The following is a 12,090-nucleotide window of genomic DNA, read 5'->3' on the forward strand; positions in this document are numbered from 1 at the left end:
CCGCGGACCGCCCAGTCGGTGGGTGGGCGGCGCCAAGACTAAGCCACCAAATCGCTTCGAATCACACAAAACACATTAACACGGGGGCAGCACTGGGAACGGGAACGGAAACTGTCGTTCCCATCGACCCAGCACCGCATCGCGCAATCCCAATCCGAAGTTGCCAACTCAGATGCCCTCCAGTTGACCAAAGCGTGCTAAATTCCATATGTGCACTGAGAAAAAATTTATTTCTCACTAGAGACACCTTAATGTTTGCCAAGTCACTTTAATCTGAATGAGGCTAGACTTTTCTAGGTATAAACAGACATATTAAATCCAATAAATATAAAATCTGAAAAGTGCTTTAGAACACTCCATTAACTAGCTTTTAAAACTATGGAGAACATATTAGTTATCTCACAGGAAATGAAAAACAAATAGCTTTCCCACTGTGCATCTAAGCCAAAACAACGGAGTATTGAAGTCAGACCCAAAGACGTCGGAACATATGCATCTTGTGAACCAGTGATCGACATGCACATCGCAGCGGGATCTCAGGCACACAGTTCCTGTCTGTAGAGCAGGCGAAAGCCGCGACCCACATACTCGGCATCGGTTCGGAAGGGCAGGATGATGGGACCGGCGGCGGTATCCCTGACGGTGGCATGGATGGTATAGTCGTCGCTCTCCCGGCCATCGTTGAACCGCTCACCGCAAAGTGGAACGGAGTTGATGGCTATGAAGTCGTCCGGACAGTTGAAGATGCCAGCTCCCGCCTGGCCATCGGAGATCAGATCGTTCTCGGCTATTAAACAGTATTAGCTTAAGTAGGCTACATTCAAATACCATATCTTAAATCTTACCTTCATCTTTGTTGATGATTTGAAAGTCGGGTTGATCACCGCCAAGTTGTTCGGTATTATAAGCCACACTGCACACGTTTTTCAATCGGGACAGGCATATGGCATAGTTCAAATTGTTCTAGATCAATAAAAACGTATTAAAGTTACTTAAAAAGAAATGAATTTGGCTTACAAAATAGGTAGCCTCTCGGTTATCCACAATTGAGCCATCCGTATCATAGTTGAATGACTTTATTACGCCTTCGGCTTCTGGGAAATATTGCAGACAATTATTGGGAGCCAGATTGTCGTCCACCTGAGTGACTTTTATATTGAAGGAACGTCCTCCTCCCGAGACCTTCATAAACACCGAGAGATACACTTTGCCCTCGTTTGAGTCACCAACATGGATATATACTGAAAAATAAGTAAGTTTGATCTGCATTTGAATATAAAATCCGTGTGAATCCACTTACTATGCTGGCCCGTGTTGATGCCACACAGAATGGGTATCTGGAAATTGGTATTGTGGCCGGAGACTATAAATTGATCGTCTACACAATCACCATTGCTGGGGCGACTTAGCTGAAGATTGTGGAAAATCAATTAAGCTAAGGACTACGCATTCGAGATTGCAACACCCACCTCGAACATTTGAAAATCCAGCCTCAATTGCTGCACTCCCTTCTTCACATTGATGATTAGGACGCAGATCATCATTTCGCGCACAGCATTTGGATAGTTGGGGCTCTCGAAGTAGAGGATCTGCTGGCTGGTGACATCGCCACATCCATTGACGACTGCAAGTGAAAGAAGTTAGATAGATGTGAGTGGTTCGATGTCATGCAAATCGTTCGCTGTACTTTCACTCACACACACAGCAGACGCCCACGCCCTCGGCACAGCTCTCGGTGGGAATCCCACCGAGACTCTTGCACTCGAACTCGTGGTAGCAGACGCCCTCCATGCTCCGGATGTCGCCCATGGACACGCTGCACTTCGTGTTGGGGAACTTGATCACCTCGAACAGACTGAGGAAGCCCTTGCCCTTCGAGCGCGGTGCATTGGGTTTCTTCAGGATGAGATTCGCCTCGATGGGCGAGCCGAAGAGGATGTTCTTCAGGGTCTGATGGGGCCGCATTATGGAGCTCTTGGTACTGGATGGTGGCGTCGGCACTGGCGGACTCATCGAGGGCTTCCCAGTGGGCTTCGGCTTAGAACTGGGCTGCATCTCTGGCGAACCACTCGAAGTGGGCATCATCATGGTGGGTGGTTGTGGTGAAGGTTCCTAGAAAATAAAGGAAGGTATTTGGCAAAGTTGAGAGACTAGCTTATGGAAACATTAAAACAATGTGTTTATTTGTTAATAACCATTAAGCAAGACATTTCACAGAGGTATGCTTATGATTTTCACTTATGTTGCATGTTCTTTAAGTTGTTCACTGTAATTTTCTAGACACCTTGATTATACAGTTATAAAGTCTGATTATAAGTCTTGCAAACACCCCTATCGTATGGCATACCTCCACTGGAATGGTCGTCGGACGCATGGGTATCGTGGGCTCTGGTTCCTCCGGCTCGGGTGGAGCTGGTTCAGGTGGTGGTGTTCCGGGCGTAGGCATGGGCATTGGTGCTTCCGTCTCAGTTGGATTTTCCATACCGCCCATTCCCCCATCCTCCGCCTGCTGCTGGGCCAATTTGTGGAGGTGGAATCCCGGCTGATATCGCATGCTGTACTGGAATCCAATGCCCTCCATTATCATGCCACCGGGACGCGAGAAATGCGACTGGCCACGCCTGCTCCTCCGCAGATCGCCCATTGTCACAAAGTCGGATGCGTCGTTCCCATCGGCCACGCCCACATAATAGAGCGTCAAAACGAAAGCGCTTATCAACGCATCGGAACGCTTTGACAACATTATTAACGGAAATTCACGCGGCGACTGTGGCAGATGTTGCACTTGCGGCTGAAAATTGCTGCTGTCGCATGTTGCTGCTGCGGCATTTGCTGCATCCAATGCTGCTGCTGCTCGTGTTGCATCTTTCTTTGGCTTTATCAGAGCATTAATTGTCGCCTTTCCAGCTTTTTCAACCTTCACTTTTGCAGCAACAATCAAACAGCGAAGTCACGCTCCTCTGATTGCACTTGTGATGTTGCTGCTGCGACTGCAGTTGCAGTGGGTAACAGGGTAAATGTTATGCGAGGCATTTGAGCAAGCTCTTGGGGAACTTGTGTTAATTTTAAATGAGTAATTAAACGGGCCGAGTGCTGAACGCCATTTCAGATTATGGAAAATGCACTTGCGAAATGCACAAATAAATTTGCAGTCGCAGATTCGTGAAGTCGCGCTAAATGCTAACGAGAATATCGGATTGCAGCAACGATCTATAAATTAAGATAGTCTCCGTGGGGCCCATCACTGAAAGTCAAATAACACTTTCATAATTAATAATGCCTAACGACAGTCAGTCAGCCAGTCGCTGCAATCACCAATCGATTATGCAAATTGAGGTCGATGATGTCTCGCACTTTGCAAACACGGAATGCATCGAAACTGAAATCGATTTAATTGCGAAATAGAAGAGCACTCGAAAACATTTAGCAGCTTTTTATGCGCCAGCATCTGCATCTCAGCGTCACCATCATCACCTCCACTCGCTATGATCATCATCATCAACATCATCGCCGGCAGATCATGGGAGGATCGGAGTGCTCTCACAGCCACATGCATCATGCACAACAAGGTTAAAAATTGTTAATTGCTGCTGCGACGAACGTCAAACGCGCTACACTGCAATTGCAATTGGTATGATTATGCACAGTTGGTAACTGCCAACTGGAAATTGGCAACTCCCAGCTGCCGCCACTTGGCGTTGGCGCTTGGCAAAAAAATATAAAAAAATATAAAAATAACTATAAGTAATTGCGCACTTGACAAACAAAGCCTGACTATGGAAAATATGATGAGCTAGTCAGTACAAAAACAAAGTATAAAAACGCCATTTTTTCTGCTGAATGCAGATACATTTGACGCGACAGTGCGGGCGTTTAGCTTTAAAGATTATCATTATGAGCGGTTACTTTTAATGGGCTGTTTCGAAGGGGCGTATTTGGAATTTCGTGATTGATGCTCAACGTATTTAAAATGAATTGGCAATTAATCATGATCGGGGCTAGAGCTTCCATTAATCCAGCACTCGAGTGTAATCAATTACTGGTATGCAGATGCATTGTTAAGTATTGACGGGTCGTAGCTCTAGAACTCTATTGTAGATACAATTAGGATGTAGAGTGGTTTACAATTTTATAAAAATCATTTTAATAAAATATGATGTATTTATAAATATTTACCTTCGATTAATCCCAATGAAAGGCCGAAGTGTTCTTCGTATAGCCCAACTTGCCACACGTATGAGCTTAGTATACTTAATGTATTAGCGCAGCACTCCAGCTTCTGCCACATCTGCGACTTAAAGTCCGCAACCATCCAAGTATCCACCCATCGGTAGATTCTTGTGAAAAGTCTGCCCCGCAGTCTGCTTGGATCCGAAAACAAACCGATGCTAACTCCAAACCGAAACGAACCCAACCTGATCAAACCACACGTACAGACAATTCCCGTCCATTAATTGAATCAAATCGAACGTTACGCATGCGTCATGGCGAAATGACAAAGGGAGCCGCCGGCACATATAGCACCACCACTGGGAAAACCACTGGAGGAGCGGCTCGCACATGCAGATGATGATGACGACAACGATAGTGCCGGCGATGGGGACTCTTCCCGCCCAGACAGCCCCCTCCATAGCTTCCCTCCTCTCCCTATTACGTTGTGTACACAATATTGTTAAAGCTATTACTTCATGTTATGTTATGTTATGTATTTGTACACTGGGCAAAGTGGAAATCGCAGTTGGAGCGAAACTCCTGACGCTTTTGTAAAGTGGAGGGGCTGCAGCTAAGTGGAGGTGGAGCAGGAGTGGCGACCAAATCAAAATGCCCCGCCATACCGAGTAGTGGGTAAAGCCCACTTAATTGACGTTTAGTGGACACTCGAATGCAAATGCTACAAAGGCTAAAAAGTTCTAAAGGACACTGTGAGAAAAGAAGGGTATTGAACAATACATAAAGGTATTTAATAAAGATTGTTATCTGAACACCATGGTATTGCACGGCATTACTTTTTAACTCTTACAGCGATTAATTTCGTGAGTTAAGCTTTTGGCCACATTTTTTCGCAGTGCATCGATTGGCAGCAGCGAGTGTGTCAGCCAGGTGGAAGCTGCGTGGATTTGGCGGGCGCGATTCCCATCAGTGCTATAAGTAGTTTTCCTTTCCGAACTCAAACGTGGATGCCTCTGAGTCCAGAACAGTCCAATGCCCCACTCCGCCACCGCCGCCCAATGATGACGTTGATAATGAGCATGTTGCCCAGTTGCCATTCCTGCTCATGATTTCTGAAGATGCTACTGCAGCAGAAGTAGCTGGAGTAGCTGAAGCCCAGACATCATTACAATATAATTGATGGGTTATAGCCGGCTAACGGTAAAGCCAAAATGTTTCCTTTTTCACTCATTCGAGTATATTTGGATGGGCTGGTGGTAGCCAGTGGAAGCCAGTTTTTGGCTGGAAATTATCATTGTTCCGCCTGACAGCTGAGAAGCTGTGCGTTTGGGCTTAAAGTATGAATATGGAAAACGGCTATAATGCCGCCAAATCGGGTGGGTAATGTGAGCGGTTGACATAGAAAACTACTTAGGATTGGGTGGACTTGGCTGGAAGCTCCATGGGATGTTGGCCAACGGGAGGTCAATAAAGTAAATATTTATGGCTTAGCCTATGGAAGCTAACCAGTTTACGAACAGGTGCCAATTAATAAAATACATTTCTGCATTTCCAGAAACATTGCTACTGCTGGAAATAAACACTCATATGGGATTATTGATTATCATTCATTTAATTGTTATTTATGAAATGTATATTTCAGGTTAAAAGAGTTCATATATCTCCGCTAAGTTTGACGTTTATGAAGTTTTGTTCTCAGGTTCATAAAAGTCAATGTCGAAAATGGTAACAAAAACATTCGAGAACCACCTCCTATATACCAAATCAACCGATACGGCATCAATTTTTTGCAGCACTCAAAGAAAAACCCTATTCATTTCAATGTCATTTGGCGCTGGAGCAAAAAGCAAAAGGCCAAGAGCACTGAAAGTGTATCTTAAAAGCGTATCAGTATCTGTATCTGCAGCATATCGAATCCAAATCGAAGCGTTTAAGCAAAAACACCAGAAATTACAGCAAAACATTTGCGGTTACCGCATTTTTTGCCTTTTGTTTTGCCTTTTTATTTTCGTTGTTTTTTGCGGAACTCTTAGCCATAATGCCGCCTAAACCGCAGCTGTATCGGCCAATTTTTCCTTTTCTTGCCTTCAGATACGCTGCACGCACCACAATGGAGATGTGAATGGGGATGAGGATACCGGCGCAGGAGAAGGAACCGGCGGAAGGATCGACTGGGCTGAGGAAGGGGCCCGTTGGAGGGCGGGAAAGTAAACTGCATTCGATTGGGTTGATGGCCATAAATGGTGCGTTAATTAAATGCTTTATTAACATAATGAAATGCAGCAAGGTTTGGCATAGGAGACGCAGACTGATCCCTGAAAGGTTGAATAAATTTAATTAAATGCATTTTGTTAAGTATTTATCTTGCAAATAAAGAAGTTGTAAGCTACATTGAAAAATATACATCAGATACTACTTTGTAAGATGCAATTTATTGTTTAAAACAAAGGTTTTATCCAATTAAGCTATTGGTTTAGCATAATACTCCCCGATATTAAATCATTTTAAACACAACTTCTGCAAATTGCATAGCAGATCAAGCTTAAAAAGAGTTTAAAGTTTAGGGTAGCGCTCCCTGAAGTGCTTCTTGCCCAAAACCTAAAGTTTGGGCTAATCTTCAACGGTCATTTAGCCTTGCGTCGTTGGTTATTTCGACTCTGCTCTGTTTTGCGAAGCAGGGCATGCAAAATTAGGACCGAAAAAGGATGCGAGGCGGAAGCTTGGCCAAAACGCTGGCCACCAGATTGTTACCGTTGCCTTTTCGGCTTTTTGCCCTGTTGGCCAGCCAACACTTGTTGGCCTGACCGGGAGCCTTTGTTTTCAGGGGACTGGTACTCCGGAGTGCGTTTATCTTGCGGTTCCTTTTTTTCGGGGCTCTCATACACCACACACACACACACTCCACGCCATTGATCACGATCCATAATGAGCGATAACTGCAGTTGAGCTCGATTTTTTTATTCGGCTATTCAGCTTTTGTTAGGTCCTGAGATTGAGAGCGGTATTTTATTTTTGCAGCGCGCTTTTTTCTATGTTACGTATCTGGCGGATACATTAAGTATCCGCATATCGCTGGCTAGCATGTAGCGGCATTTTTTGTTTGTCTCCTGGTAAATTAAACTGTTAACTTGCCATGTTTAGCTGCCATTGTTCGGCCGGCGGACCGGGCTAAGCGGTCTGACATTGTTTTGCCCGCTGCGCTCCTTGGGCCGACCGCTCGTGGGTTACATATGTATGTCTTTCGGGGGATCGGGTATCCAGTATCTGTATCTGTATCGCTATCTAATCGCTTTCTAATGGTCTGCGGCAGCCAGCGCGATCTATGTTAGCTGTCAGTCGGTCTTGTTTGCCAAATAGATTTTTTCCCTCTTAAACATATTAATAAATTAGAAAATGTTTTTTCTCCTCGCTATTTGCTGCTGCTGCTGGATTTTTTCTAACTGGCCTTTAAACTTTAATGCATAGAGAATTGCATGTCGATCGATCGACTCGGCTGCAGAATAGCCAACCTTCAAAATTAAGTTGTCTCGGTTATTTATGTTTAATTGCTGGCTTCTGGCTACAGTGTTTTTTTCTGCAAGTTCCCGTAATTAATTACGATCCATAGTGTGATGAACTTTAAGCGGACTTTGATAGCAAATGGCGTTTTTAACGCCACGTATTGATTTAGATTCCACTGGGGAATTCCTCTGGAAATCATCAATGAATAATCGTGAGAAAATCGTAAATTTAGCTGCTAGTTGAGTGTTTTCTTTGGCGACTGAATGGAAACTCATGCATTTCTAATATACCCATCTGCATCTGGTTGGATTTCCCTCGAACTTACTTCGCCAGCCGGAGAAAAATTACACCCAATATTTTAGAGTCGTACATCAAGTATTTAGCAACTTTCTAACCATCTGCATAATAAATTGAATACATCAGAAACTATAAATAATTGCCAACAACTGCAGGTCCCAGCCGGCAGCGAGTCGCTCACCAAAATGAAGAAATTTTGCCAGAATTTCGGGATTTGTGCGTGTGGCTGACCCGAAGATGAAGGCGAAGGCTAATGGCCCCCAAACGACCGCAACGACAGGCATTTACAAGTTGGCCAACTGTGCGCGACAAGTGCAGAAAAGTGGCAATAAAACCACTCAAGTACATCCTCGATACCCTGCAGTAATCCATGACTAGACACCTTCTCCCAAACTACCTAATAATTTTATTCAAGAAATATCGTAGAAGTGACTAATATCAATTATTTAAGATAGACTTTGTCAATTGTTTACCTAAAAAAGTATAAGACCAGCAATTCGCTTATAATCAAATAAAGCTTCCTTAAAGATGGCCTTGCATTTTACCGGTGTAGTGCATCCAGTGGGTCCACCAGACCGCATCCGTCCTGCTGCCAGATGAGCCTCACCGGTGTGTGTGCCACAAGCCAGGAGACGACCGCGACAACAGCAACATTGGCGAATCCAAGAGCAATATCAAGGCAACAGGAACAGCTACAGGGGCCAGGCAATCGGCCAAACTGTCAGACATTGTGCGTTGTGTGCCAAAAGAGCAACCGCAACAGCAACAGCAAAAGCTACAGCGACTGCGGCACAACAGCAACAGACAGGCAAGAGACAACGGACATGCAACAGGCGCAAGTCAAGTGAATGGCCAATGACCACCAAATTGGCAGTAAAGCATACAAAAATAACTTCAAATGGTCAAAAGGTTAACAAAATCAAGCAGAGAACAAGAGGAGACAGCCAGCCAGGATGCAAGGAGAAGCGGCTGCTGCGGCTGCTGCTGCTGCAGCTGCACGCTCAACATGTTGCCAGCATTCCGTCAGAGGCAGCAGCAACTGTTGCACGTTGCCGGTTGCCAGTTGGCGGTGTGCTTGTTGCAACAGCAACATAATCCCCCAGCCAGTGCGCAACGAAAAAATGATTAATGAGTTGCCTCATTACCTGGCGAAAATCAATGTCTTGCGCATATTCTGTGGGCCAAGAACCCGAGACGAAGAGCCCAAACCTGTCACAGCCACTTGGCCATGTTGCTGTTGCTGATGCTGCTGCTGGTGCTGCCGTCGTTGGTTGTCGCATAATAAATCGATCATAATTCTCAGTCGAGACTCAAATATCGCATGTGTCGACGCTGATTTCGATGCCGCCGTTGATTCTGATTCCGATCTGGGACCAGCGACAATCAGCTCCTGTCGCACACGACGTTACATGCAACATCAGCGGCAGCAGCAGCAGCAGCAACATGTGAGTGATCCGAGACGGCATTTGCCGCACTTGGGCTTTGACTTTGCCCCTTTTCGATGGCATTTTTTGCCTCTCATTTTTTTTATTTTGCTTTAATTGCAGTCGCGCGCCTGAGCTGGCAACCCATCTGGCTGGTGGTGCTGACTGATTTTATTTATTAAACTGTTGACATTCTGTGTCGCCGCTGGCGCCCTTGATAGCCATCAGTCGATATCTAACCAATTTTGAAGGAAAGGAGTGGCGCCGATTTATGGCCACTTGCATTATTGATGGACTTCATGGCCACGTTGTGACTGGACTGGAGGAGATTCTCTCGCCCAAGGACCAGATGTAATGAAGGATTATGGTCGGGCAAATAAGATACCGCCGATTGAGTCACATTTCACCGCGCGTTCGATAAAGTGAAAGTGTGAGATCGTAAACGAGAAACTATTTAAACAATGATTACACAAACGCTCAGATATGGATTATTGCTATCATTACACAATATTATTTATTTAAAACCGACAGTCAAACGGCGATTGAACACCAAGCGACCGATGCGATTGAACTCTTTATCGCCGTGTTATCTACTCCGATGCAACTATGTAAATATTGTAAATCTATAAAGGCGAACGGCAGTGCCAAATTGAACTTGAGAACCTGATGGAATGGGATGGGGGAAAATAGTACGATTTATGGCCCCTTTATCGGATTCCCAAGAGTGACTGGTTAAGGTTTACCTTTCCCACATAGAGCTGATATTTCCCGGTATCTGTGACGATTTTCAGACTATTTGATCTTTCGGTGGGATTGTAATAAACGAAGAAGACCGAAATATTAAAGTCAACAGCACGGAGTCGCTTGTGGTTGCCATAGCTGTTGCATGTTGCATGTTGTTGTTGCTTGTGCTGCCGACAACAGCAACAGCAGCAGGGCAAACAAGTTGAATGGCATCCAGAGATGGGCAGGGCAAGGGATTGTGTACTGCCAACAGCAGTTTGATTGTTATTGCCAATGAATGAATGCACTTGCTCCGAGGATTTGTCTGCCAGACGACCAACTTATGAGTTTCCATCTACAACTCCGGCCCAAGAGATGCGGCTCCTGCTCCAGCTTCATTGCCCCGAGGGTTGTGGCAACACATTTTGCGGTCTGCAGTTGCAGCTTCTGCTATTTCTGCCGCCGCTGCTGCTGCTGCTGCTGCTGCTGCTGATGCCATTGTTCCCACTGCCCCACCGCAACACTGCACCACAGTTGGATCCCTGCGCCACCACCAACTCCCATCCAGCGCGATGGTGTTGCTCCTGCGTAAGCCTGCAGGGGGTGTTTATGCTGTTTGTTGTTTTTTATTTGCCGTTTCGCAACTGTGTGTTGGCATTGAATTGGCTGCAAACAACATTTCCGTTTTGGCCATTATATGGCGCCCACTCCACAAATGGGCGAGCATAATAGCCGGCGGGGTAGGTGGTGCAGATGGGGTTAGCTCCCCGTCGCCGCTGACATTTTCACACTTTTCAGCGGAGTGGGTGAGCAGCTGTTGGCGGCGGGCAAAAGGATTGCCTTGCATTATCCTTGTTCATTTCCCTTATGCTTTTATTGCTGATGATTTATTGATGTCCCTTTGTTGTTGGCGGCGTGGGGTTTTTTCATTAACTTTTTATGAAGGATCGGGGATTGGACATAAATAAATGGGGGACAAGAGCAATCACTTCAAGGGTTATGAAAACTGTCAAATTAAAGGGCAAACATATGAAATGTCTACTGCTGTTAAAAAAGATATATGTATAATATTTCATACGTGATTTTAATTCACCATTCGGTGGTCCTCTTCTGATTGCACTCTTATAGTAAGTAATTGATGAAATTTAATGGCTTTCAAATTGGTACGATAATGTATATCTGTTTTTCAGAATTTCAACACCTTCGCCAGACAAAAGCATGCTGCAAGTGCCGCAGCAATTGTCCATTGTTTCGGGTATCCTGGCCAACCAATCGGCAATACATAACTACATAAATTAACGGACCTCGATTCCAGGAGCAGGACCACGGAAAGGGATCGGGCCAGAGCCGGAGGGATGGCGCAGTGTCGACAGCAGGAATCGCCACCAGCTCTCCAATTGATTTTGCGAAAGCACTTTGTTGGTGGGCCCCATCTCAGGAACGGAACACTGCAGCACTAACTGGACAGCGGACAGCGGACAACGGACTACGGACTTCGAAGTTCGAACATTTGAGACAATGGGGCAGCAGCAGCAGCATAACAAGGGGTATTGTGTGCACGTATTGAATGAATTGCCTTTGGCTTTCATTTCAGCTCTTTTTTCTGGGGCTGCAGGCTTCAGTCCAGTTTGGCTTTGTCCTGGCCGGGGAAACAGTTCGATTGCGGGAGAAAATGAAATCAAAGTCGTATCAATTGAAACCTGTTTCGATGTCGTTGTTAACACATGTTAACCAAACGTAGCCAAATTGCCAAGGAAAATGCAATAAACGTGGCAGCAGAAAACGAAATCGATATTGTTTTTATCTACATGAGTTGTTGCCATTGTATAATACATTATAATAAAACGGCACGATGTTATATTATATATAGTACCAATCTCAAACTTCTAAGGTTGTAAAATCTTTTTTAAACTCAGTTAACTGAATTCTACTTTTCATAAAATGTGACAAGAACTAGTTGCCTCTGGATTTTCTG

The 12,090-nt window shown here is 45.0% G+C and overlaps 1 protein-coding gene across 1 annotated transcript; it reads right to left on the minus strand.

Annotated features, from left to right (window-relative positions):
* Nucleotides 1–215: 215 nt before the first annotated feature.
* Nucleotides 216–2,862, minus strand: LOC117143812. The gene is made up of 7 exons (XM_033308658.1): nucleotides 2,348–2,862; nucleotides 1,698–2,112; nucleotides 1,470–1,624; nucleotides 1,301–1,409; nucleotides 1,018–1,241; nucleotides 846–963; nucleotides 216–787 (listed from the first exon to the last, which is right to left on the minus strand). Exons 1-7 carry the CDS (start codon nucleotides 2,741–2,743, stop codon nucleotides 537–539), a joined length of 1,668 nt encoding a protein of 555 aa, XP_033164549.1. The 5' UTR covers nucleotides 2,744–2,862; the 3' UTR covers nucleotides 216–536.
* Between the last annotated feature and the right edge of the window lie 9,228 nt (nucleotides 2,863–12,090).

The sequence above is a fragment of the Drosophila mauritiana genome, chromosome 3R, assembly GCF_004382145.1.
Source record: "Drosophila mauritiana strain mau12 chromosome 3R, ASM438214v1, whole genome shotgun sequence".
NCBI lineage: Eukaryota > Metazoa > Arthropoda > Insecta > Diptera > Drosophilidae > Drosophila > Drosophila mauritiana.

Coding starts and splice junctions, on each gene's coding strand:
- LOC117143812 (XM_033308658.1), bottom strand. CDS start 2,743: ATGTTGTCAAAGCGTTCCGATGCGTTGATAAGCGCTTTCGTTTTGACG. Junction 1,410..1,469: donor TGGATTTTCAAATGTTCGAG/GTGGGTGTTGCA, acceptor CACAATCTTCAG/CTAAGTCGCCCCAGCAATGG. Junction 964..1,017: donor ACCGAGAGGCTACCTATTTT/GTAAGCCAAATT, acceptor TTATTGATCTAG/AACAATTTGAACTATGCCAT.